The following is a 23,690-nucleotide window of genomic DNA, read 5'->3' on the forward strand; positions in this document are numbered from 1 at the left end:
AAGAAGGCTTCTCCCCACTCCTCCTAGTCGTTGGAAAAGCTTTGACCCCTTGATTTGCTCTATAAGAGTTGAATATCACAACACAGAGGAGGTATCTGCGTAAATTTTCCGTACCCTCTTGGAAAGACCTGTTCTGGAGAAAATAGTCGTGAGTATCTCACACCTTATCAGATCCAAAGTTTCGGGAGATATTTGAACTGCGTCACTGACTTCGTCGGCAGTCAGCAGGTGGAGTTGCTACTATATTCAAATCAATTTCATTATTTTATAAATTCATGATCACAAAAAAATATTTTCAAAGAGTTTGATATTTTTTGTTTTCAGATATATTCAGTGTTAAATATGCAGTATAATACTCGAATACTAATTTTTTTGTTAAATTTATGAGACAAAAAAAAATTTGACCACATTTGCCGCTCTAGGCTACCTACTTAGCCTACTGGTAAATTTTTAAAAACAACGCAATCTTTCAGATGATAAAGTAATAAATAGATACTTAAATCGTTTTTCAAAAAATTCCGACCGTCAATCATGTTGACGTTGTTTCAAAATTAAAGCCATATATATATAATTTAAATAATTAATTAATTTACAAAAACAAAAGCTATTGTTTTTTTTTTTTTCTTTTTTTGTTAAGGATGCCAGTAGAGCAAGCCATTATCTATTAAATCTATACATATAATAAAATGGTAGGAAAGTCAAAACTGTACATTGAATATTTTTTTAAAAGAATACTTGAGGTGTGATCTACAATCGATACCGAAGCCAAAAATATAGTTTTTAGAATTTTTGTCTGTTTGTCTGTTTGTCTGTATGTATATCCGGGATAAACTCAAAAAGTACCGCATGGATTTACTTCAAATTTGGCACGAATATTATTAAGAAGTCGGGTCAACATATAGGCTACATATTATCATGCTATCAACTACCGGGAACGAGCAGTGAACCTTTATTTCCTCAACGCATTCTGTAACAACGTGTAATCTAACGACGCATATTTGAATGCTGTTATTATTATGTTAATAACCATGCTATATAAGCTAGCTTCACACTATAAAAATCACGCAAAATAATTAACTAAGCCGATAAACATAATTAAATGAATATAAGTAGACAAGACAATTTTAAAAACAACTATTAACCTCGCCAACATGATCAAATTTAAATTATTTAGGTATATCCAAAAAGGGATTGATGATGATGTTTTTGAAATCTCATAGATTGCGCTGCTTTAAAATTGTCTTGTCTACTACTTATATTCATTTAATTATGTTTATCGGCCTAAGTTACTTAAATTGCGTGATTTTTATAGTGTGAAACTAGCTTACAGCATGGTTATTAACTTATTAACAACAACATTCAAATATGCGTCGTTAGATTACACGTTGTTACAGAATGCGTTGAAGAAAAATAAAGGTTCACTGCTCGTTCCCCGTAGGTGATAGCTTGATTAATATGTAGCCTATATGTTGACCCGATTTCTTAATAATATTCGTGCCAAATTTGAAGTAAATCCGTGCAGTACTTTTTGAGTTTATCCCGGACATACATACAGACAAACAGACAAAAATTTTAAAAACTATATTTTTGGCTTCGGTATCGATTGTAAATCACATCCCAAGTATTCTTTTTAAAAAATATTCAATGTTGCCTTTCCTACCATTTTATTATATGTATAAATTATCATTTATTTAATTGATAAAATAGATTAGTAATGTAAATAAATAATGTAACTTAAATTGTTTCATAAATAATATGCACATTTGACGATTATTACCTAAATGGTTGTAAAAAATTAACCAAAAAGCTGATTTACGATTTATTGACAAGGTCAATGACCGACAGTCGGAGTTGATTATGAGATCGGGCGTTGGTCTATCTAGGCGTTCTGTGTATTAACATTGTAGTGAATTGATAAAATACCTATTTCAAACTTTAAATTAATTAAAAAAAGAATTCAATAAATAATTTAAAAAATTTGTAACGAAGAAACAAACTAAACAAACAGTTATGTAATGCAATGCACTATAAAAAATCATCTACTAAATTACCAATAGGTAGGTACATAGTAGTTATGAGACAAAACCCACGTGCAATACGCAAAAACAAAAACTGAAATAGCAAAATACTGTTTATGTCTCATTAAATTGAATCACTAAAAATGCTCGTACATCTTTAAATAGGAATTAATAATTATAAAATAGTCCTCACAGTACAGACTTAATTTAAATATACTCAATTAATAACACGCAAAGAATACGCACAAAACCTAGGAGCGGACAAGGTCGGTGTCCTCTGAGGAAACAACTATTTCGCATGGCAATGATTCAACGCCATCTATTCGAGAGACTCAGCATCATGTCTGCAAATGATAACAACATTCGTACAGATGGCGCTACCGAGAGATAGGAGGATGTGCAAATTTGTGATAACAAAAATGTCAAGGCCAATGTTAATAAATCTAACCATTATAGTGTTAAATTAAATACCTATTACTAAACTTTTTCCATAAATTTGAAGGAATTAAAGTATTAATATTTTAAATATTTTTATTTTCATTTTATTATAAATTAAAAAAGAACTATGTGCATTCATAACCTCTTTCCACACGTTACTGAAAATCAAAAAAGCACAATACATTTTATGTATGAAACTACAAAAATATATACAAAATATAATATTATTGCGCACTTGAATACCACATTTCTACTCACATAAGTTTATTTTTGTTTTTAAATGATTGTTGTAAGTTAATACCAAAAATTGTATCGCAAAATTTAAATTTAGCGCCTCGTTTAGAAACGTATGAAGTTCGCGTTGCGAATAGTGGCCGATTATGATGTGAAAGATATTCCGAAGGCCGTGAGGTGCCGTGAGTGAACACGGAAATCGAGATGTGTGTGTGGTCAAAAAGACAGTGCAAGGTAGGGGTCGGGTGGCGTTTGTGATGGCAAAAATTTTGCAAATGGTGAGTTAGGATTTATTGACTTGGTGTGTCTTATAGTTGTTTTTGATTTGTGGTGGTGAAATAATTGTGTGATAGAGAAAAATTTCGTTGTTGATTAATAATTTTAAGAATCTGAGATACGGGATCGGCAAATGGCGCTACGAATAGTCAAAGTTGACACAACTACGCGTTTAGAAATCCCGTTTGTCCTTCGGTCGTGAATTTACAGGCACACGGAGTGATTAGTGGCAACGGCAGTAATGGTGCATTATCAAATTCCTGAAACCGCTCATTGGAAATTAGCAAATAGCACATCCAGCTTGGCGATTATAACGGTGTCAGCATGTTGCGATTTTTTTGGCCAGCGGTACTATACTAAACTTGTTTTATAGACGACTAGAGGTTTTAGCATCCCGTAGGGTCGGTGGCCCCGCCGTGTGCTTTCTGGAGTTAAATTACATAATGTATGGGTCTCGCTTGTAGCATGCAACAAGTAGATATGTGTCGGCGCTCGGTCTAACTGTCAATGTGGAGTACAGTAAGCTTGCTGCCCGCGGCCCCTATTAATTCGAACCGCTGATGTCACTTATCTCTCCGTTCTACTATCTAGGCCCTATGGCCGCCAATTTTTTTGCACATATTGACATTAATGTAAAATTGATAAACAGCGCACGTGTCTTATTATTTTCGTCGTGTCTTAAACACTAAGTATGTTACCAAATATCATTTAAATTCTAACTCTATATCCTAATTTAGATCACTATAAATTTGCGAATTATTACTTATATTAGGAGAGATTAATCAGTTTGCTACAATTTTAAATTTACTTGCAGCACGGTCACTGACACTAGCACCAACAATGGACCAGCAATTTTGTTTGCGCTGGAACAACCACCCAAACAACCTAACAGATGTGCTTGTAAGCCTATTACAACGAGAAGCACTTTGCGATGTGACACTTGCTTGCGATGGGGAAACAGTCAAGGTAAGTAATCTTATCTCTATTATCTTCTACAGAAATACAACAATAAAATATTAAGCAGTTTTAAATGGCAACAAAAGAAAATTTTATCAAAGCTAAGATTTGTTTTGGAAATTCAAAGTAACTCTCTGTAATTGGTGATTTTGTGGTTTATCCCTGATACTTAATGCTGTAATGTTCTATCAACTTGAATCTTATTTTTATACATTAACAAATATTTAAAATTAATTAATGTTTTAAAATTTTTGAATTAAGTCGTCTGTTATCTTGACATATTGGTTGTATTTGTTTATTATTATGCCATAACAAATTGTATACAATGTAAACAATTATGACTTATTATAGGCCATCTTATGGTTGTTTAAACTTATGCCTGTTTATGAATTCTTTTATAATAAACAAGACTCAAAATCAAATAAATTGTTGTTGTTATATTATGTTTTGTGAAAAAGAAAAATGGGAAATTATGTGCTACTTATAAATCTGTTACTGAACAGAAAAGATTAAATACTAACAATTTCATTACACATAATGTTTTCATAAACTCTTTTTACTATTATATTTAATGGGACTGATAGACTATAGATTTTTTCCTATAAAAGAAACTGTAAATAACATTGCCTATGCTGACCATTTAACTCTAAAATAACAGTCGTGTAAAAAAATCCTTAAAGACCTTTGAATGATTTTACAATAAAATTAGTTTTATACAAGTTAATTCAAACATTGCCATTTAATGAGATACTAAACCAAGGTAGGCCACAATGCAGATTTAAATATTTGCTAATTTTACAAGGTCATTACTTAAATGATGATTCGGTATATTGCGTAAAAACTTTATAACGTAGCTGATACATATTTTAAAATTGATTAAAAGTAAGAATATACTACAACACCATACTTACTCCAGTAAAATATTACGGAAACCATAACAAAAGATCATGGTTTACATATTATTATATAATTGTCATGGATTAACATGGATTGTCTTGAGATCAAATTTTTATCTGTTTTTAAATTAATATTTTATCAATCTCAGTATGAGTATTTCTTTGCAATAATTTTTTAATTGATAGTTATATTTTTTTAATGGAGTTTTTGTTTAAGTAAAAAGAAAACCAGTAATTATATGTTTATGTATCTCAACTTTAGTATATAAATAATGAAAACATTTGACACCAAATTCTAGAAATTACTGAGAGCTATTTAAAATATGTATATACTGGGTGAAATATGTAGTAACTTATGCTTAAATAATAATTCTCTGAAACCTCCAAATCTATATAACGGATACCTGAGACAATAATTTTGCATTTAGTCGTAAAGTTTCTACATCTTAAAAAATCTATGAAAGTTTATGCTAATAAAATGCAATTTACTTTGTAGGTCGACAGTGAATAGTTTAGGTAGGAGTCTGCAGAGGAGCTGCAAGTTTTTAACTTTCTAAATTTTATGGCACTTGTTTGGCAGGTTTTAGGGTTTAGAAAACAAAATTAATGTTTTATTCTTTTATGAATGTCTTCACATTTATTTCATACTAGCTGTGCCCGCGACTTCGTCTGCGTGTAATTTAACAAAAGAGTTATTGTTCAGTTAGCAGAGTTATAAAATAAATAAATTTCTAATATAAAAGCCTAAGTTACTCGTTACTACATCAGCTATCTGCCAGTGAAAGTCCCGCCAAATTTGATCCAGCCGTTTCAGAGATTAGCCAGAACACACAGATAGACAGACAAGAACAGACAGATAGATAGACAATAATGGTAAAAAATGTTATTTTGGTATATGTACTGTGTATACATCCATATGCATTTTAATAATAAGCGGTTATTTTAATATTACAAAAGACACTTCAATTTTATTTATTTGTACTATGTAATTGATATGTTTGAGAATTTGTTATGAACCATTATTTTATATTACTTAAAACAAATAAAATACTCAAGGTTTAAAATTATCGTTAAAAATATTTTTTATTCTTTATGACAATAGGTGTGACTGAAAAATTTAAATTTACTTAAGTTAACCAAAACCTAGGCCATGAAAACATGACTACTATGTTCAGCCTCATTAAAATAAGAATAGTTGTACAAAACTAGTTAAGAAGTGTATGTGTGTAGTAATTTTAACTGAAAAGACCTTCAACAGCTTTGCATTTCTTTTGTTTTGTTTAATATGCTTGCCATTAGTCTGACTTTATCATACTTATATATTTATACTATTGTTTCAGGCACATCAGACAATACTCTCCGCATGTTCCCCATATTTTGAAAGTATTTTCTTACAAAATTCACACCCACATCCGATAATATTTCTAAAAGATGTGCGGTTTTCAGAGATGAGGTCTCTGTTAGAGTTCATGTATAAGGTAAGAGATTTTTATTGTGTATTTTGTATATCATTTTAAATAAAAACATATAACCATTTTAAACATTTTAGGGAGAGGTGAATGTTGGCCAAAATATGCTACCGATGTTCCTAAAGACTGCTGAAAGTTTACAAGTTAGAGGTTTGACAGAAAATAATGCACTGAATCCTAAGGTAAGCAATGTTTAAAAATATATATGCATAAGAATAACAAAATATTTATTGTTCTTTCCTAATAACTTGAATAGTGTCTGACCACACTACATTTCTTTTATCACGGCTTAAGATAATCGGTTGTTACCATCGAAATATATAGAAAGTTGCCGTTTTTTATATGTTACAATTATCTGAAGCATAAATCAAGTCTTCAAAACATTATTAAGAAGTGTACATGCAAATATTTTATTTAAAAAAATATGTAGTAAGAAGGACGGTAGTACTTTTAAATAATTCTACAGAACTAAGTATAGTTTACGAATTTACATGTTTACGCGATTTAGATTCATGATCTTATTTCTTAGCTCTTATATCGTTGCTATCTCGTTCGTAGATAGATTATACATGTCCTAATTTTGTGCCTTGTTCCGAAAATAACTCGAAATAGTGTGTTGAAAAAACTGTACCTAGCATTCTTACGTGTAGGAAATTTCGCATTGCATGTTTAAATGCAGTAAGAATCAGTGTAGTGTGTAAGTTTCTTAAAATCGGAATTTTTTATTTTATCACTGCTGTCTCATTTTAAATAGAGTCAATTTTTAACAAGTATGATCGATGGCCCTATAATTGACGCGTAGCGCTTTATAATATCTACAATATATATTGTATAGCCTATGATATCGTACAATTATATGACTAAAATTTTGAGCCACCGAAGAAGTTTTTTTTTTAATTAAAATATACAACATACATTGTTTTATTAAACCTATAATAACATCCAGATGAAAAAAACGAATGTATGTACTATACATGCATATATTTTATGTATATTAAAATTAAAAATACTTCAAATCTATGAAAAATCGACATTAGCTCTTAAATGATTTTAGTATTTTTTTTTTCTTTTTTTATTTTACAAAATGAAACGATGAATCTTTTTATATACATAATAACAATGTGATAATCATGATAATTTTTGTTTGTATCCCTAATTATAGCTTAATCTCAATTAATCGCGTAGTCCAAAAAACTATAAGATTGTCATAATATTAATTCTTTGACTAAACAAGAGGGAAGGCCAAAACTGATTTAGATAACTAAAAATTCACAACTCTTGCTATTTAGTTGTTTATTTTTGAAACTACGGTGACCATGGTAATATATGAAATTAAATAAGAAATAAAAATCCGTTATATAAATTTATTTCAAGTTAATTAATCGTGAAATTCAATTAAAATTAGTGTGATATTTGTTCGGAAATTCGAGGATGATAATGGCATCAATATGCGAATAGACTAGAGAGCGTGCCAGACAAGTCTGGTTCATTGCGTAGAGACAGTAGGTACGGTGCGCCGACCTTGAATTTTTGGTGAACGCGCATTGACCCTTTATATACGAATTTATTGCCTAACGATACTGTTGTTAATGGCAACTAATGATTTTATAACTTTTTTAAAAGACGTTTCTGTTTCGATATTTCTACAATTGTTTTAAATAATATTTTTTTACGATTTGTTACGTTAGTTATAATATAAATTTGTATAAGGTAACGGTAATTTTAATTAAACACAAATTTAGTTTTAGAAAAAAAACTTGAAATAAAATATACTCATAATTAATTCTGAAAGACCTCAGTATACCGATACAATAAAAAAGTGATACTTGATAATAATTGCCTTTTGATATTTCCTTTTTAAATTATGTACATAGATGCGCGTACGCAAAAAATATGTATAGGTATCTAGCGTGCATCTTTTTACTACGGACTCGTTTATACAAAACAGGTTTACACGAGCAACTGTCACACGATTCTCTACATTTGATTCGCCAAATTTCGCACTTTCATACCGTGCTTCTCGTTGATTAATCAATTTTATCAAGGTCCACTTATTATTGTAAACTTATTTCTACTGTAAGCATCCAGCATAAATAAACTTTTTAATTGTTTGTCTTACTAAATAATCTAATAATTATATATTAACATTATAAATCTACAACAAACCACTCTGAAATTTTTTCAATTTATTGCTCTATTTTGAATTTTTTTTAGGTAACAACAAATTAAAAAATTGATTGGCACAACTATTCTCGAGAAAACTGAGAAAAAAATAGTTTTTTGTATGTTATATTATTTTCTCTATCTACAGGACTAGCTGTGACCCACGGTTTCACCCTCATTATTAATTTGAGGATAAACACTAAAATATTACATAACCTTATACATATAACGTTGGGTATATCTATATGTACGTATATGAGTATAATATGTTCATGTGTATGTTACATAACATTTTTGCGCCCCACCCCACACTCCTTATTTAGTCCTCTGCCCAAAGGTTGCCTGGAAGAGATCGCTGTATTAGCGATAAGGTCGCCTGTTGCAACTGATGCAAATTATATTTTTATATATCATTTGTAATACTGTTAAAACCTTGTTTTGGTGTGCGAAAATGTAAATAAATAAATAAACGTGCCTTGAAATTTATTAAATTTTATGTCATCTTATGGTCTTTCTCGTCCTTAAACCGCTACAAATTATTCCAATTCATGTATCGATATCGTAAACAAATTGAATTATTTTGACAAAACTAAGGCCCATATTGTTGCGTTTTATGAGTTAATATTTTAATAAGTTGCTGTAATATCCCACTACTTTGCATAGGCCTCTTTCCCCATGTAGGAGACTGCACAAACACCCAAACCACGGCAAACACCTGTAGGCCAATACAAATGTTTGTCATGTGCGGGGATCGAACCCGCAACCGCCTGCGCAACCGGCACAATCCATGGCTGTGACCATTGCGCCAACGCAGCGTCATTTTAATGAGTATTGGGGTTTAATCAGTTACGGGTATTTTATTATTTTATGACATAAACCTGTACAACCAATCTTTAAGCTGTTCCTTCATTTCCTTATTAGTGTCGTACTACTTCTGGTAGCCTGGTGGTCACTGCAAAATTTTTGCAAATTGCCAGATTTTCGTGCTTGGTAACGACATATATATGTATAGTTTTTAAATCATAAGATTTTAATAAAACAGCCTCACATAATTATACATTTTCATACAAGGCTTGTAAAATGTTTTCAATATTGGCATAAGTTTCTGTGCTATTAATTAATTTAAGTTTTTTGTAACATATTATCAGTCTGTAGTAATGCATGTAAAATATGTATTTATATTTTGTATTAATTAAATAAATAGTCTTAGGACAACAAAGAGCATTAGAATAACTTAAAAGCTTATAAAAAGTAGGTACATTGTATTTAATAACATTTAAATTGTTTTGAACGACTGGACGTACACTGAGTTTCTTGCGAGCTCTACATTATAGCATGGTTGTGCCAACAACTAGTAGGTTAAGAGATAGAGAGATATGTATTTAACATATATCCAGTTCTAGCATTGTCATAGGTTGTTATAGTACTGTACAATACAGTTAAATGAATATCAACAGTCAGAAGAGAGATCGACGCCGTCCGTGAGCGCGGAGAACCTGTCGTCGCGCGGCGATTCGTTCGCGACACCGCCGGCCGCGCACGCGCCCGCCGCGCTGACGCCGCACCCGCAGCCGGCCGCGCATGCGCCGCACGTGCCCCACGCCGTGCCGCCCGAGAAACGACGCAGGAAGAACTCCACGCTGCCTCGCGAGGACATCGAGCTGCCTTATCGCCACTATGAGGTACTTGTGGACAATCATCCATTCCTTTAAGGGCGATGAAGGTACAAAGACGTAAGGAATTTTGACAAAATTTGTTTCTAATAATCAAACTCAGTTTCTGTTTATACGAGCCCACCGGTACCGCTATCTGCGAGGAAAGTGTTTGAAGCTGTCTTTACCCCCTTAAAAACTTTATATTTCGGGTGAGCCCGAACGAACCTCGCTTTGCGAATGTTACTTGCGATTAATTTAACTTAGTTGTTGTCCAAATCAGATTAACAACGACATGATAACATGAACCAGCACGAAGTACTGAACTGTTGCACGTTAACAACAGGGTCACGTCAAGAGCAACACGGGGAAGGGGTCGACGGGGTCGGGCTCGGAGCCGTCGACGCCGCCGCCGGCGCACGGGCGCGCGGCGCGCTCGCCCGCGCACGCGCTCGTGAAGCAGGAGCCCGACACCTACACGCACGCCGCGCACGCGCACGCGCTGCCGCACGCGCCCTTCGACCAGGCGCACCTGCCGGTCAGTCCCGCCACACACGCCCCACACGCCCCGCAGCTTAATAATAATAATAATAATTTTATTTCAGACAAAGTCCATACAATTAAACAGCAGAATACAAACATAATTAAGAAACAGAGAAAAAACCAAAATAAAACATAGGAAAATAATAAAACATAGGATAATTATATCAAAATACACACAAATATACAATATTTAGTAATCGATTAAATAGAATTCATGTCAATAATTTAGCTTAGGGCCTGGGCAATATTTTAAGATTTGGCACGCTGGCGCCTATGATTGCCGCCCAGTAAATTAAGAGGAAGAATTTAAACTAGCGTACACTTGCAAAGCTAAGCAATTTAATAAAATGTATTATGTGTAGTTGTATTCGCCTATAATTGTGAAGGCACTTAAAACTTTTTATTATTATTTTATATATAAAGTTTATTGTACTTTCTCTTAGTGTTTGAAAACAAATAAAGAAAATGACATTTTGCACAATTTTTTTGTTCGATTGTTGTTTATAAATCTCATGTATATATAAATTTAAAGTAGTGTAAGTGAAAAGAGTCTTAAGTCCATCAATGTCCTTTAATTAATATAGGAATTTTTGTATAAATTTCATATTTACCTACAAATACTATTATAAATTAAATATAAATAAATTACTTTTAAAATCTTCAGGGTATGGGAGTAAACGAAATGGCTTCTATGTTGACACAACACTCTATGAACAACGACTGCAATGAAAGTGAGCCCATAATGCAACCACACCCCGACCAAACGGACACCATTGATGGTGAGTGACGTGACAATGATTGTGACGATCCCCAAGGAAATTTAATAATTCATTATTTCAAATAAAACTTTTTAAGTCACAGCAAAAAATATTTTTTCCTTCAAGCTATTAGGCCATAAAATATACATATTTTACAGTTAAATGTAAATATGAAAGAATGATATTTGTGTTTATAAAACCTATAACAACATGCGATTAACAAATTTCAACCACAAAACAGCTCTTATGTTTTAAAACTGACTTTTTTTCTCTTACCGTCAAAGTATTTTTTTTTTTTTTATAAAATTTCTTTAATATCGACTATGGTATCCGCTTACCACCAGGCGGACCGGACCGTGTGCTTGTAAAAAATTAGTAGTAAATCCACTTTAAGTAAAACGAAGTTCCTTATTTGAATTGGATTAAAAAATGTACTCAATTTACCGTCTTGTTTGCGAATTATGACATAACAGTCTTCGTTGGTGATCGTCAATAAAATGTGATATAAAATTGCCGTGTTCTCGAATTGAGCTCAGCCCGTTATCCCGTTATTTCGATTACCGCAATATTTATGACTCTACGGTAAAGTCACATATCACAGTAGCACTTAACTACTATTGTGCTAAATCACTTCTCAACTTTTTTAATATGTAAACGGGATTATGGATGGTGGGCTCTACTCGAGGATTATTCAATTTGATTATTTTTATTTGCTTAAAATTTTATAAATTTCAAAGAATATTTGACTTGATATTTCATTTTATATTTTAAACATTCTTTGATATTTATAAGTAGCTCATTATCATGCATGCGCATATAACCTCTGCATGATATTTAGTGTCGCTTTATCATTTCGTCTAATCTGCACTAATCATACATCAAACGCTTTTTACTTTCTTTTCCTTTAAAGTTTTTACGTTGTTTTACTATTTTATGAAGAAATCGGTGTGAAATGTTTTATCAAATGAAATGATTTGGCGCTCCCGGCGGGACGTAGGTGATGCAACTATTTATAGGTATATTATGATTCAGATTGTAATTTATTCGTAGGAAATGTACAGCATGTCATTATGGGTTTAGAGGTCACAGAACGTTAAGTCCGAGTGTGCTAGTGGTTTGTAGTTGTTTGAATATGAAGAAAATATAACTGTTTAAAAAGTAGCATGTCAAAATGAAAATATCTGCAGTTAAGAAGTTACATTAAGTTATATTGCAGGTGATAAATATGCCGATGAAAACGAATTACCTCGGGAACAATTCGGCAATTGGAATATAGCAAATATTGAAAACATAGTTAAAACATTAGCATTAAATCACAGACAGTACAGCGATCCCGTGTCCTGTAAAATATGCGGTAAAAATGTTAGCAATATTAAGAAGCACATGAAATCTCACAATCCAGAACAACACAAGTGCCCCTTATGTCCTACAATTTTAACTCGAGCCGACAATCTGAAGAGGCATTTGAGAATGAAACATTGTTCTGTGCTTGGGTCAAACAATCTCACGAATATACAAACAAAATGTTAGATCAATTTGCTGATAGGTAATTTAAGTTTATATCTAGCCAAACCAAAAAAAAAATGTAGTTACGATCATATGTAATTCTTTTAAATACTAGGATATTTTTCGTATTGTTTATAATAGGATTCATCAATTAATAAATAATAATAATTACTCTCAATTCAAATCTTAAAAATCCGCCCCAATTAAAAGAACATAAATTCTTTTTCCGCGATATTAATTAGTTACATTATTATTAGTAGTTTTTTTTTATTAAGTAAAGTATATTTATATGGTATAAATTCATTATTAATAGATATAACAAACTAACAAAGTGCACTTACCCAGTTATCCCTAACGATTACCTACATTACTAATAACATAATATATAACTATAATTAATTAGATATAAGGTGTGTTGTGTTTATTTTATTTAACATAATAATTATTTATTTATTTTCTTGGTCGAGAATAATGTAATTTTAGTATAAAATAAATTTCTGCCGCACATGCTCAATTGTTTCAAGATTGTTAGCATTTAGATACATGATTATTAAATATTGTTCGTTCTTATTATAAACATCACAATATAATACGCCTGTTTTGACTGTTGAGACAGACCCTAGAGACCTAGAATGTAACTTAGAACGAAACTATCAGAAACAAAAGAATTATTAATTACATAGAGTGTTTTTAAAATGTACATACATTTTTTGGCGCGTTTAATAATATGATAGAATATATTGCGAGTATTCTTTTCGCGCTTACTTTATAGTAGCATGCAATTTCTAATTATTATGAAACGTCTCAAACAAAACGGTTACGTTCTAAGTCTTTTCACCACCTTATGTAAAGTAAGTGAATTGCACCAGCTCGATTCGATTTTAATAGTAATTAAGTTATCTCTACTGAAAATTTGAAATTAAGCTTGGTGCTCAATGTCGTAAATAAAATTTGTTAGCGTCCACGTGCGTACTCACTCGGGTATCCTTGTACCGAGCTAGCTGAAACCTGGTATCGAAAACAATAAACTGGTACGCCTGTGCTCCGCTGCGGCGCTGCCAACACTGACATATAAACTGTGTTGAAAATCGCATCCTATAATTTTTTTATGTTGTTTTTTAATGTTTATGCGAATTTCGTTATTATAATGAAACGACTTTTTCGGATTTTTATCATTATTATTGACATGCCCGACGTTTAGGATACTTTACAGCAACCATAGTTACAATAAGACCATATCCTCAAGTCCGGTACCTAATAAACCACGATAAAATCCGAAAAATTTGTTAACATTAGAAAACAATATTTAAAATAAAAAAAAAAGACAAATTGACCTTTTGTACCATTTTAGCATTTCAAATTACCTACAATATTAAAGTTAAATTTTCTAATAAAAATTTTAATCCAATGCACTTTATATTACACAGTCAAATCGATCAAAATAAATACTCATACAAACTTGAATCGATTTATAGATTTATAGTATCGAGTACCGAGTCGTATGGTTCTTCACTATTTACATCGCGATGATATAATTATGTCCAAACGGGCCTATTAAATTGTGATGACTATACTATAACAATAGAATACTCGTAGCTTCTTTAGGATTATTTACTGCTAATATACAAGGAACATATTCATTAGGATATAAAGAAAATATTACAAGCTTAAACTCAATCTTCGTAAAATTATCAATAATACTCAAGACAAACATTCTAACATCATTATACAAAAGATATTAGTTTCTTTGTTAAAAATTTTAAAGCAAAAAGGAGACTTAGTAGAATATATTGTTGGTGGTATTACCATTATTGATGATACTAACGTGCAGTCAGATAAGCTTAATTTATTGCAAGTAACATTTACAAAAATATTTGTTACAATTAAGATCCAAGTTTTTTTTTTTTCATATTACAGAATTAATTCCATTTTTTTTTAAAATAAAATACCCATTCATATAATTCGCAATAATTGATTGATTGATTATAGGTTATCAGTATTCGTAATAATGAAAAATTCAATTATTTTTTTTGAATTTGACATTTGTGTTTACTACTAGAGTAACAGCCTCTTGGCAAGATAAAATGATACTTTAGGATGTTTACCTATATGTTTTAAATTGTTACTGATCATGTACTAAAGTTTATTGTATGTGATACATTTATGTAAATAGGCCGGATATCATTTTTATATTAAATACACATATTTTACTACTTATAATTATACTATATTAAAAAATGGAAAAAATGAAATCCGGTCCATACTATAAACACCAAACCACGTTTATGATCTCTTATTGTTCCTTTTCTAATTTTAAGGAAACAACTTGTGTGTTCAAGACTGATCTTAGCTTATGTATTTTAGGAACAAACTTTTTAAAAATAATTTATTTTCATTAATTCCATTTATAATTAATTTCCTGTGTAAGTTTGTTGTTGTGTGTTCGCTGCAAAATATATCCTTTATTTAAACCTCTTTCTTTTCATTTTCATCTTCCTTCCAGGCTTTCTTTATTTATGGTAGACCCTATATCTCGAACTACTGCATTCTGTATACAGCCTTGGTGACAGTAATAAAGAATATCACGTGCAAATGTTTTAACACTGACGAATAACAAACACCATTTCTTCAATCATTGATTCATTTATGCATGGATCTCTTATTAAAACTATCATTACTCGAAATTATTTTGGTTACAACAATTTTTGTCTAAATACTTTACTAAACGCTTTTGATAGTGCTAGGAGAGGCATAAATAGCATAGAATTAACAAATTTGTAATAAAGCTTTTTCAATAGTGCTAATATGTTAAAGTCCTATAAATGACAGTGGAACTTGGATTTTATTTTGTTCTTTTATTGTATGCTACAATTGTGAAGGGAGTTAATAATTTAATACTTTCCCAAAAAATGTATTTTTAATTCAGATTCTACTGTTTTAATGGGGCGTTTAAAAAAACCTTATGATTTTGAAACTGATATATTCCAAAAGACATTACAGAAGCTCTCTGAATAGTATTGATTAAAAAAAAAAAATTCAAGCGGACTCTCCTTTAAAATGGGTCAATCGCGAAACGTGTAAAAAAATGAGAACTTTAAATCGTGTCAAGAAACACGCCATTTTGGAGGAGGGTCCGAAACGGAGGCACCGTTGGGCCGTGTAGGGGGCAGAGCGGAAGTGACGGCTCGCTGGTTGCAGGCTCGAAGGGCTGGCACATGCGGCTGACGTTCGAGCGGGTCGCGGGCGCGCTCAACCTGCACCGCTGCAAGCTGTGCGGGAAGGTGGTGACGCACATCCGCAACCACTACCACGTGCACTTCCCCGGCCGGTTCGAGTGCCCGCTGTGCCGCGCCACCTACACGCGCTCCGACAACCTGCGTACGCACTGCAAGTTCAAGCACCCCGCCTACAACCCGGACACGCGCAAGTTCGAACCGCCCGCGCCGCCCCACGCGCCCCTCTTCAACAACGTGCACCTCGACGCCGGCTTCGACTGATCCTTCTGGCCCGGCCTCGAAGCTCTGTGAGCTCGGCCCCCGGACGTTTCCTACTTAGGATTAAGCTGAAGTGCTATTACTTAAGCGGGCCTTAGATTAACACTCGTTTAGTATTGTCTCGGTTGTGCGTTCGACTTGCCCCAGTGTACCCTCGTATGAGATTCCGCGGAAGTACCGTGTAGACTATTCGATTGCGGGTTGCGCTCCCGAGTCGTGGTCACTCGGGGTGTGTATTGTGTAGGTAAGCAAATTTTTTTTTTCTATACCAATCGCTATACGGGAACGGGCAAAAGCAATAATATGATGTTAATTTTATTACCATATTATTTTTTATATTATATCGATAGAAATCTTAAGCTATTTAAATATACACTATTTCGAGTAGCGGTGCGACCGCGAAGTGATGCTGGCTATTAACGGTTGCCCTCGGGCGGGCCCACATTGTCTTGTTATATTTATTCATTAGATAGGAAATTGTGAGTTTCCTGTAGCTAATTATATTTATGTTATATTATTATTATTATTATCCTATGAATGGTGCGGAACGACAGCAGAATGGATCGATAAGGACTGGCAAGAGATTGTGATCTGTCGTTGGTCAACGACATATAAATATTGACTGAATCTCAGTGTAGATGCATTTGTAACTCTATGAGGCCTTTGCAAGATGGATAATTATTAAGGATTTGTGATGTATTAACGGATAGCGCCTAAGGAAACATACGAAAAGATTTTTATACTAGAATAGTTGATCTATTTACGGAGATTGTTTTTTTTATACTTATCGTTAGATATATTCTATTGTCTGATTTAATATAATTTTTATATTTATATAATTATGTAATATGATTTATTAGTGTTGTTTGTTTTTATTGATTCATGATATAGTAACATTGATTTCGTTTATCGAGTTGAGTTGAATTGAATTGTCTACTAGAAGTAATAATACTTGCAATGTTAACATGTTTTATTATTTTATCGTTGGTAGGTTTAGTTTCGGTAAGTCGTGAACGGTGCTGGAGGTCCAAGACCTCTTTCAATTACTTTAAGGTAGGGAGGAACGATTCAAAGTTGCGCATTTAGTAACTAATATTGGCATTCTACAATTGGGACTAACCTAGCGTTTATGTATGTATTTTTCAATTTAATATTTAAGATTGTTACATTTTTAGCTAAACACTTAGAGTGGTACGGTAACTGAAATGTGATAAAATGGAATGGTGCTAGAACCAAGAGTGTTAACACGCTACGATTCGACTCCTATTGTAATATTAATGTTTTAATGATTAGTTACTTTGCATTAATGTAAGGCGTCTAGCATCGACTGAGGTCGCATCTGTCTGGTCAACGGGTAATAAGCATACGTTTCGGCGTATAAGATACACACTTAGAGATTACAGTATCACTCGAGATTTTTATCTTAATTTTTTCGGACCTCTTCAAATTTACTAATGTATCTAGATTGTTAAGTCGCCGATTGTATAGATCAGATCTTATTTCTACCAAAAACATTGAATGTTCGATGGCGGTGAGAAATGACCGCATTCAAATAGTGACCGTGATCGTTTCACATATTTCTAAGTTGTGGCATTAGTGCTGTTTAGTAGCTGTGAACATGCAATTCACTTGTGCAATTTTTTAAAAATAGTCATAACTCGTACCTAGATTATACATTTTGTCTATTGAATATAGGGGCCCACTTGAAATGTAAGCACTAAGCTCCTTTGTTCCTCTACTGATAAATCTTACACTACCAAACGTCTCTTCCACAAAGATTTATATTTAATTTTAAGAATAATAAAGATTTTTATATCGAACTTTCTTAAATAATGTGGGCACTTATTATTTGATGACATTTCATACTCAGTGCAATATTACTAGTTATTTAATAACGTAACCAAACTAAAGGATATTTTAAAATAATTAATGTCTTTGAAAGAGAGTAACTACCAATTTGTATTTACATAAGTAAAGTGCTAACTTCTACTTCTACCTAGCGATACGAAGTTTGGGTTACGGCAATGTACAGGTTTTATAGCTGGTAATATTAATGTTTAGCTTGTTTACCTCTGCCAATCGTAATAGTTATGTACTGTTTATTAATTTATTATCGCGCAAGTTAAGTCTATTGTTGAATAGATCATAGCTATCCGGCATCGGTTCGGTTTCCATGGCCAGTGGAACCGTTGAGTTAAGAAATCGCTTCCTCTAATTTTTAATGCATTTGTGTACATTATTATCACTCGAGACCAATTTTGAAATATTGAATTTGCTTTAGCAAATCGACTAGTAACATAGAATATTATTTTAGATATTTTAGGTTAGGATACTATGATAGTGTCTGGCCAGAATATTTTGGAGTATCACATCGTTTGGCTCAGAAAATATCTCCCTTTGATCTCTTTTCAGCTTTCAGAAAGTGTGCAACTTAATAATTATACGGTGATCACGTAAATAACTTAATGAAAGCTAACTTTATGCCATATGGAATTTAAACATAAGGTTAACGAATTACTAAATTTAGTCTTATGAAAATGAGGTCTTGAGGACCTAGTCACTTATTTGGCCAATCTAAATGAATATTCCAATTTATTGTATATTATTAAATTTTTACCTTTTACTTCACGAAACGTGAAAATGATTTTATCATTTGGACTCAATGGAGTGCAGGACGAGCTCTATGGTTATTTTCAGGATAGCAATGGTCTAGTTATGTTTTATTTTGTTTCTTCTTTGTAACATTAGCCAATTTGTTATAGTGTCGTATATCACAATAGTTAAATAACTAATAGGGTCGGGGGTGTCAAATCGTGTACCTTAACAGCTGCTCGTCAGTCTTGTTATATTTTTACATGAAATTTTATGAACGATTTGTTGTTTATGATTATATTAATTATTGTCTTGGTTTGATACCTCCGTTAAAGTTTAATTTAAATAATTTTGTTTTATGCAAGCAGTTAATGCAATTTTTATTTCACATTGTTTGATGTTATGTAATGCAATTTTAACATGTTGCAAACTCCTGCATTTATCTGTTGTATTTATTACTAATTTTTACATTAAATTGTGGTATGTTACAATTCGTGTAGTTTCAGTTGTGCGTTTTACACGCTCCACCCCATTTGCAAATTGTTATGTAACGTATAAGTACGAATGCACGGCCTCCATGCAGCCTGAACACTCGCAGTCTATGTGTACGTACACGGCAATGCTTCTAGTTGAAAACCACACCATCATCGAAATAACATTCATGATGCATGATCAGTGGATGGCATAGTGCAACTGAAAGTATTGTTGAGAGCCGTGGGCCGTTAACTATTAAAGTAAGTTTAGAATATGCATTTCGTGTGTATCCTAAGTGTGGCAACATTATAGATGTTCATTGTTAGAAAAAATTTCGGTGCCGTCCACATAATTTTGCAAAGCGATTTCTTTGATTATAGTCAGCGGACTGTTAATAATAATGAAAATTCTTGTTCTTTAACACAACATTTAAAAAACTAATTCGTCGTGATAACGTATCGCATTGCAAAATGTTGACGGTCGGGTGGTAATGAACGGGCTCGCGTGACGGCGGCGGTACGTTGCATTGCAGAGCGCGCGCACGCGCCGCAGTACTCGTACCACAGCATGTTCGTGGCGGCGGCCGAGAGCGCGGCGCTGTGGCGCTGCAAGTCCTGCGGCAAGGAGGTGTCCAACCGCTGGCACCACTTCCACTCGCACACGGCGCAGCGCTCGCTGTGCCCCTACTGCCCTGCCACTTACAGCCGCATCGACACGCTCCGATCCCACCTGCGCCTCAAGCACGCGGCTCTCCTGCTCAAGCACTAAGCGCCCCGACGACGCCCGACGACACCCGACGCCGCACGACGCCCCCGACCCCGCGCCGCCGGCGACATCGAGCCGAAAGATGGCAGACTTTATTTCTTGTTATACGTAGTTTTGTCATATTGACGCGTTTACATTTATCTTCGTGTACGTAGGTAACAATTTATCGCACGTTTTCGTGCATTATTTATTGTTCTATAAATGTGTATGGTAAATGTTGTCACTAACAGGGTAAAATTATCGTGGGTAGGTATTTTGGAAGAAGCGAGAAGGGACATTTGCACCATCTATGAGACGGTGAACATAGATTTTCACCTTGCTGTCTAAGCTCTTGTTGTCTATGTATTTAATGTCGCCTAAAGATATTCAGTATTATTTTTCTGTGAATAGGATAAGACTTAAAACTCTTATTAAGTCCTTAAATAAAAAAAATGTCTATGCATATGACTTCTTATATTCTAATTAGTAAATTTAATACGCTTGTCAACTACATAACTACAACAACACGTATTGTAGTCATTTCGTTGCTTAACTTTACATTCTTTGGCAAAAAAAAACATGGGTTTGGAATAGAAAAGTGTATCTTCATATTTTGAATATTGTATTATATTATTTTAAGAAAGAGTTGAAGGAAACCGTAACGCGTAAGACTGAATCGGCAACAGCTTGTGATTGCGGTTAAGATTGAGAAGACATGGTCTGTATATAATATTACATTGTAAATCTAAATTAGCAAAACTTTATTGTATACCTAATCGTGGCTCTAACCATTGTGTTCAAAATTAAATAATGCTAAACACAAAGTCGCATCGAGCCATTAAATCAATCCTAAGTATATTATTTTATTCCTAAATTATATTTTTGTATAAATATTAACATTGAAAATTGCATTATATTAAGTGTTTAGGTACTAGCTTATAATGGTCCAATGTCGTTTGAATAAGAATATATAGTTGACGAAGTGTAAATTATCGTCCTTACTAAAATTGTGACATCTTCATACTGTAAATATCAACTATTTCTGAATTTCCCAGTTTATGATATACGATATAATCTTATATAAATCACTTCACTTCTATTTAAACAAGTAATGTCATATAAAAAACTATACTAAATGGTGGTTAGATAATTGTTTTGATCAAAATGTGTACATAGCATTAACGATTCTGCAATGTCTTGTTTATGATCTCAATCTTTTTTTTTTTTCTTTTTTTTTTTAATATTCTTATAATGGTATAAATCGTACAGTATATTCATAAATGTTAGTGAAACATAAATTATTATCTAGGTAATTCATTAATGATGTACATAATTTTATTAAATGTAAATACTGAATACAGACTTTTATTATTATTGACACCGTATTTAAAAAAAGAAGACAAAAACGAATTTACTGAAAATCAAATAATTTATTGCACAGATAGGTAGGTAGACAACACCAGCACAAATATTGATTCAGGAAAACTTAATAAATTGCACACCGTTGAGTATTATCACAAAAACGTAACTGTAAGCGCAACTTGCTCTTACAAATATTGTACTTAACTTATTTATCGCATACATGGATAAAAATATATCTTATTCTAAAAAACGTCACACTGTGTTTAGTACATCATTTAAAAAAAGTTTTTTCGCGAACAAAATAGTCCACATAGTTAAGTTTAAAAAACGACTGTGCTATAGACCACACGACTGAAGTAAAACTTCTTTAGCTCCTACAGTAATACACGAAACGTTTCTCTCTCTATCTATCTTCACTAACTTATATCTTCCTCTCAACTTCCATTCGCCTCGCCCGATCACACTTTTGGTAACGCTCTCGTCACGCATTCACCAGGTTACACCCGAAGTCAAGCGTGCCTAAAGAAGTTTTACTTCAAAAATTATTGTAAGTACAAAGAAAAGACTGCGATATTGCATACAGTACCAGAAACTGTTCTTTTTCGTATTTCCGCACATTTAAGTAGATTATATAGAAGAGGCATCAAGTCTACTCTTTGCTTCCTTTTTCGTCCACTAGCAACACTCGTAGCTATTGTTACACAGAAAACATTTTCACGTCTTATTGGAACGAAGCATGAAAAAAAACGAAGTGATTTAAAATCTTTCGTATGAACAATCATATCGTTAAAAAAGTATCTACCAACGCTGGATTTTTAAACTTTGTAACTTCCAATAAGGTTTTACATAATTAAAGTAAGTAAGTACCGTAGGTAAAGCTTAAAAAAGTTACTTCTTTTAATCAATATTGTTGTCTTATTAGTTCGTACATTTCTTCATCATTACAGCCTATACAGTCCACTGCTGGACATAGGCCTCCACAAGTTTACGCCAAAAATAACGTGAACTCATGTGTTTTGCCCATAGTCACCGCGCTGGGCAGGCGGGTTGGTGACCGCAGTACTGGCTTTGTCGCACCGAAGACGCTGCTGCCCGTCTATGGCCTGTGTATTTCAAAGCCAGCAGTCGGATGGCTATCCCGCCACCGGTCGGCTTTTTAAGTTCCAAGGTGGCAGCGGAACTGTGTTATCCCTAAGTCGCCTCTTACAACACCCACGGGAAGAGAGGGGGTGGCTATATTCTTTAGTACCGTAGCCACACACTAATTAGCCATTTCTTAAAAACACTAAATACTTTTTAATAAAAATAGACATGGTGCTAAATTGCTACATGCATTTCATAACAAATTTATCTTGCTTAAAATATTAATTTTGAAATACAAAAATACTTATAAATTTTACATGTAAAACGTAAACATAAAATTCATTAGTGGAAAGTTAATTGTTAATATTAATCAGTAAATTATAAATATAAATAAATTTGGCTGTTTATACTTTAAAACGCTTTCTTTTTTTATGAAAGATCAAAATATAGTCACTATCCAAAATCATTCAGAATTTTTGCAATTTTTTTTTTTAGAAATCGTAAAGAATAACTTACGTAAGTAAATCTTTCAAAATAAAATGGCGCACTCTTGCAAATAAATATTTTAAAAAATCTCAAGTATATATAGATATATTACAATTACAACATAATCAATTTTTGAACGAATAAATGAACCACATTTGTTACAATTGTTAACGTGAAATATCTGCTATTACTAGTAACGTCCATATCTACATTGAATTAGAAACCAAGACATATAGACATAAGATGTATCTACTTCTCACAAAGTATATAAATTTAACACGAGCACAGGTTATACTTGTGCAATACTTCTAAAAGTTGACAAAAACTACTAAGTTTTTACTACGAATCAATCATGGCGTTTTATGGCAAGTTTAATTTTCTATCTATAATAAGAAAGTATCTTAAACTAACAGCATCACCATTCAAATTCCCATCTCTTCTCTAGTTGGAGGTCACAACCATAACACGAGTAGTCATTATTGAATAACATCAACTTTATAAATACTTATCGTCTAAAAACAGTATAATAAAAACGGTATCACAGG

General features: G+C 32.8%; 1 protein-coding gene across 1 annotated transcript; it reads left to right on the plus strand.

The window, feature by feature from the left end:
• Positions 1 to 2,871: 2,871 nt before the first annotated feature.
• LOC123657800 (sex determination protein fruitless) lies at positions 2,872 to 16,637 on the plus strand. The gene is made up of 9 exons (XM_045593309.1): positions 2,872 to 2,968; positions 3,781 to 3,932; positions 6,160 to 6,297; positions 6,369 to 6,470; positions 9,909 to 10,133; positions 10,450 to 10,641; positions 11,311 to 11,425; positions 12,621 to 12,897; positions 16,089 to 16,637. Exons 2-9 carry the CDS (start codon positions 3,807 to 3,809, stop codon positions 16,405 to 16,407), a joined length of 1,494 nt encoding a protein of 497 aa, XP_045449265.1. The 5' UTR covers positions 2,872 to 2,968; positions 3,781 to 3,806; the 3' UTR covers positions 16,408 to 16,637.
• Positions 16,638 to 23,690: the final 7,053 nt, after the last annotated feature.

This window comes from Melitaea cinxia, chromosome 11 (assembly GCF_905220565.1).
Source record: "Melitaea cinxia chromosome 11, ilMelCinx1.1, whole genome shotgun sequence".
Lineage (NCBI taxonomy): Eukaryota > Metazoa > Arthropoda > Insecta > Lepidoptera > Nymphalidae > Melitaea > Melitaea cinxia.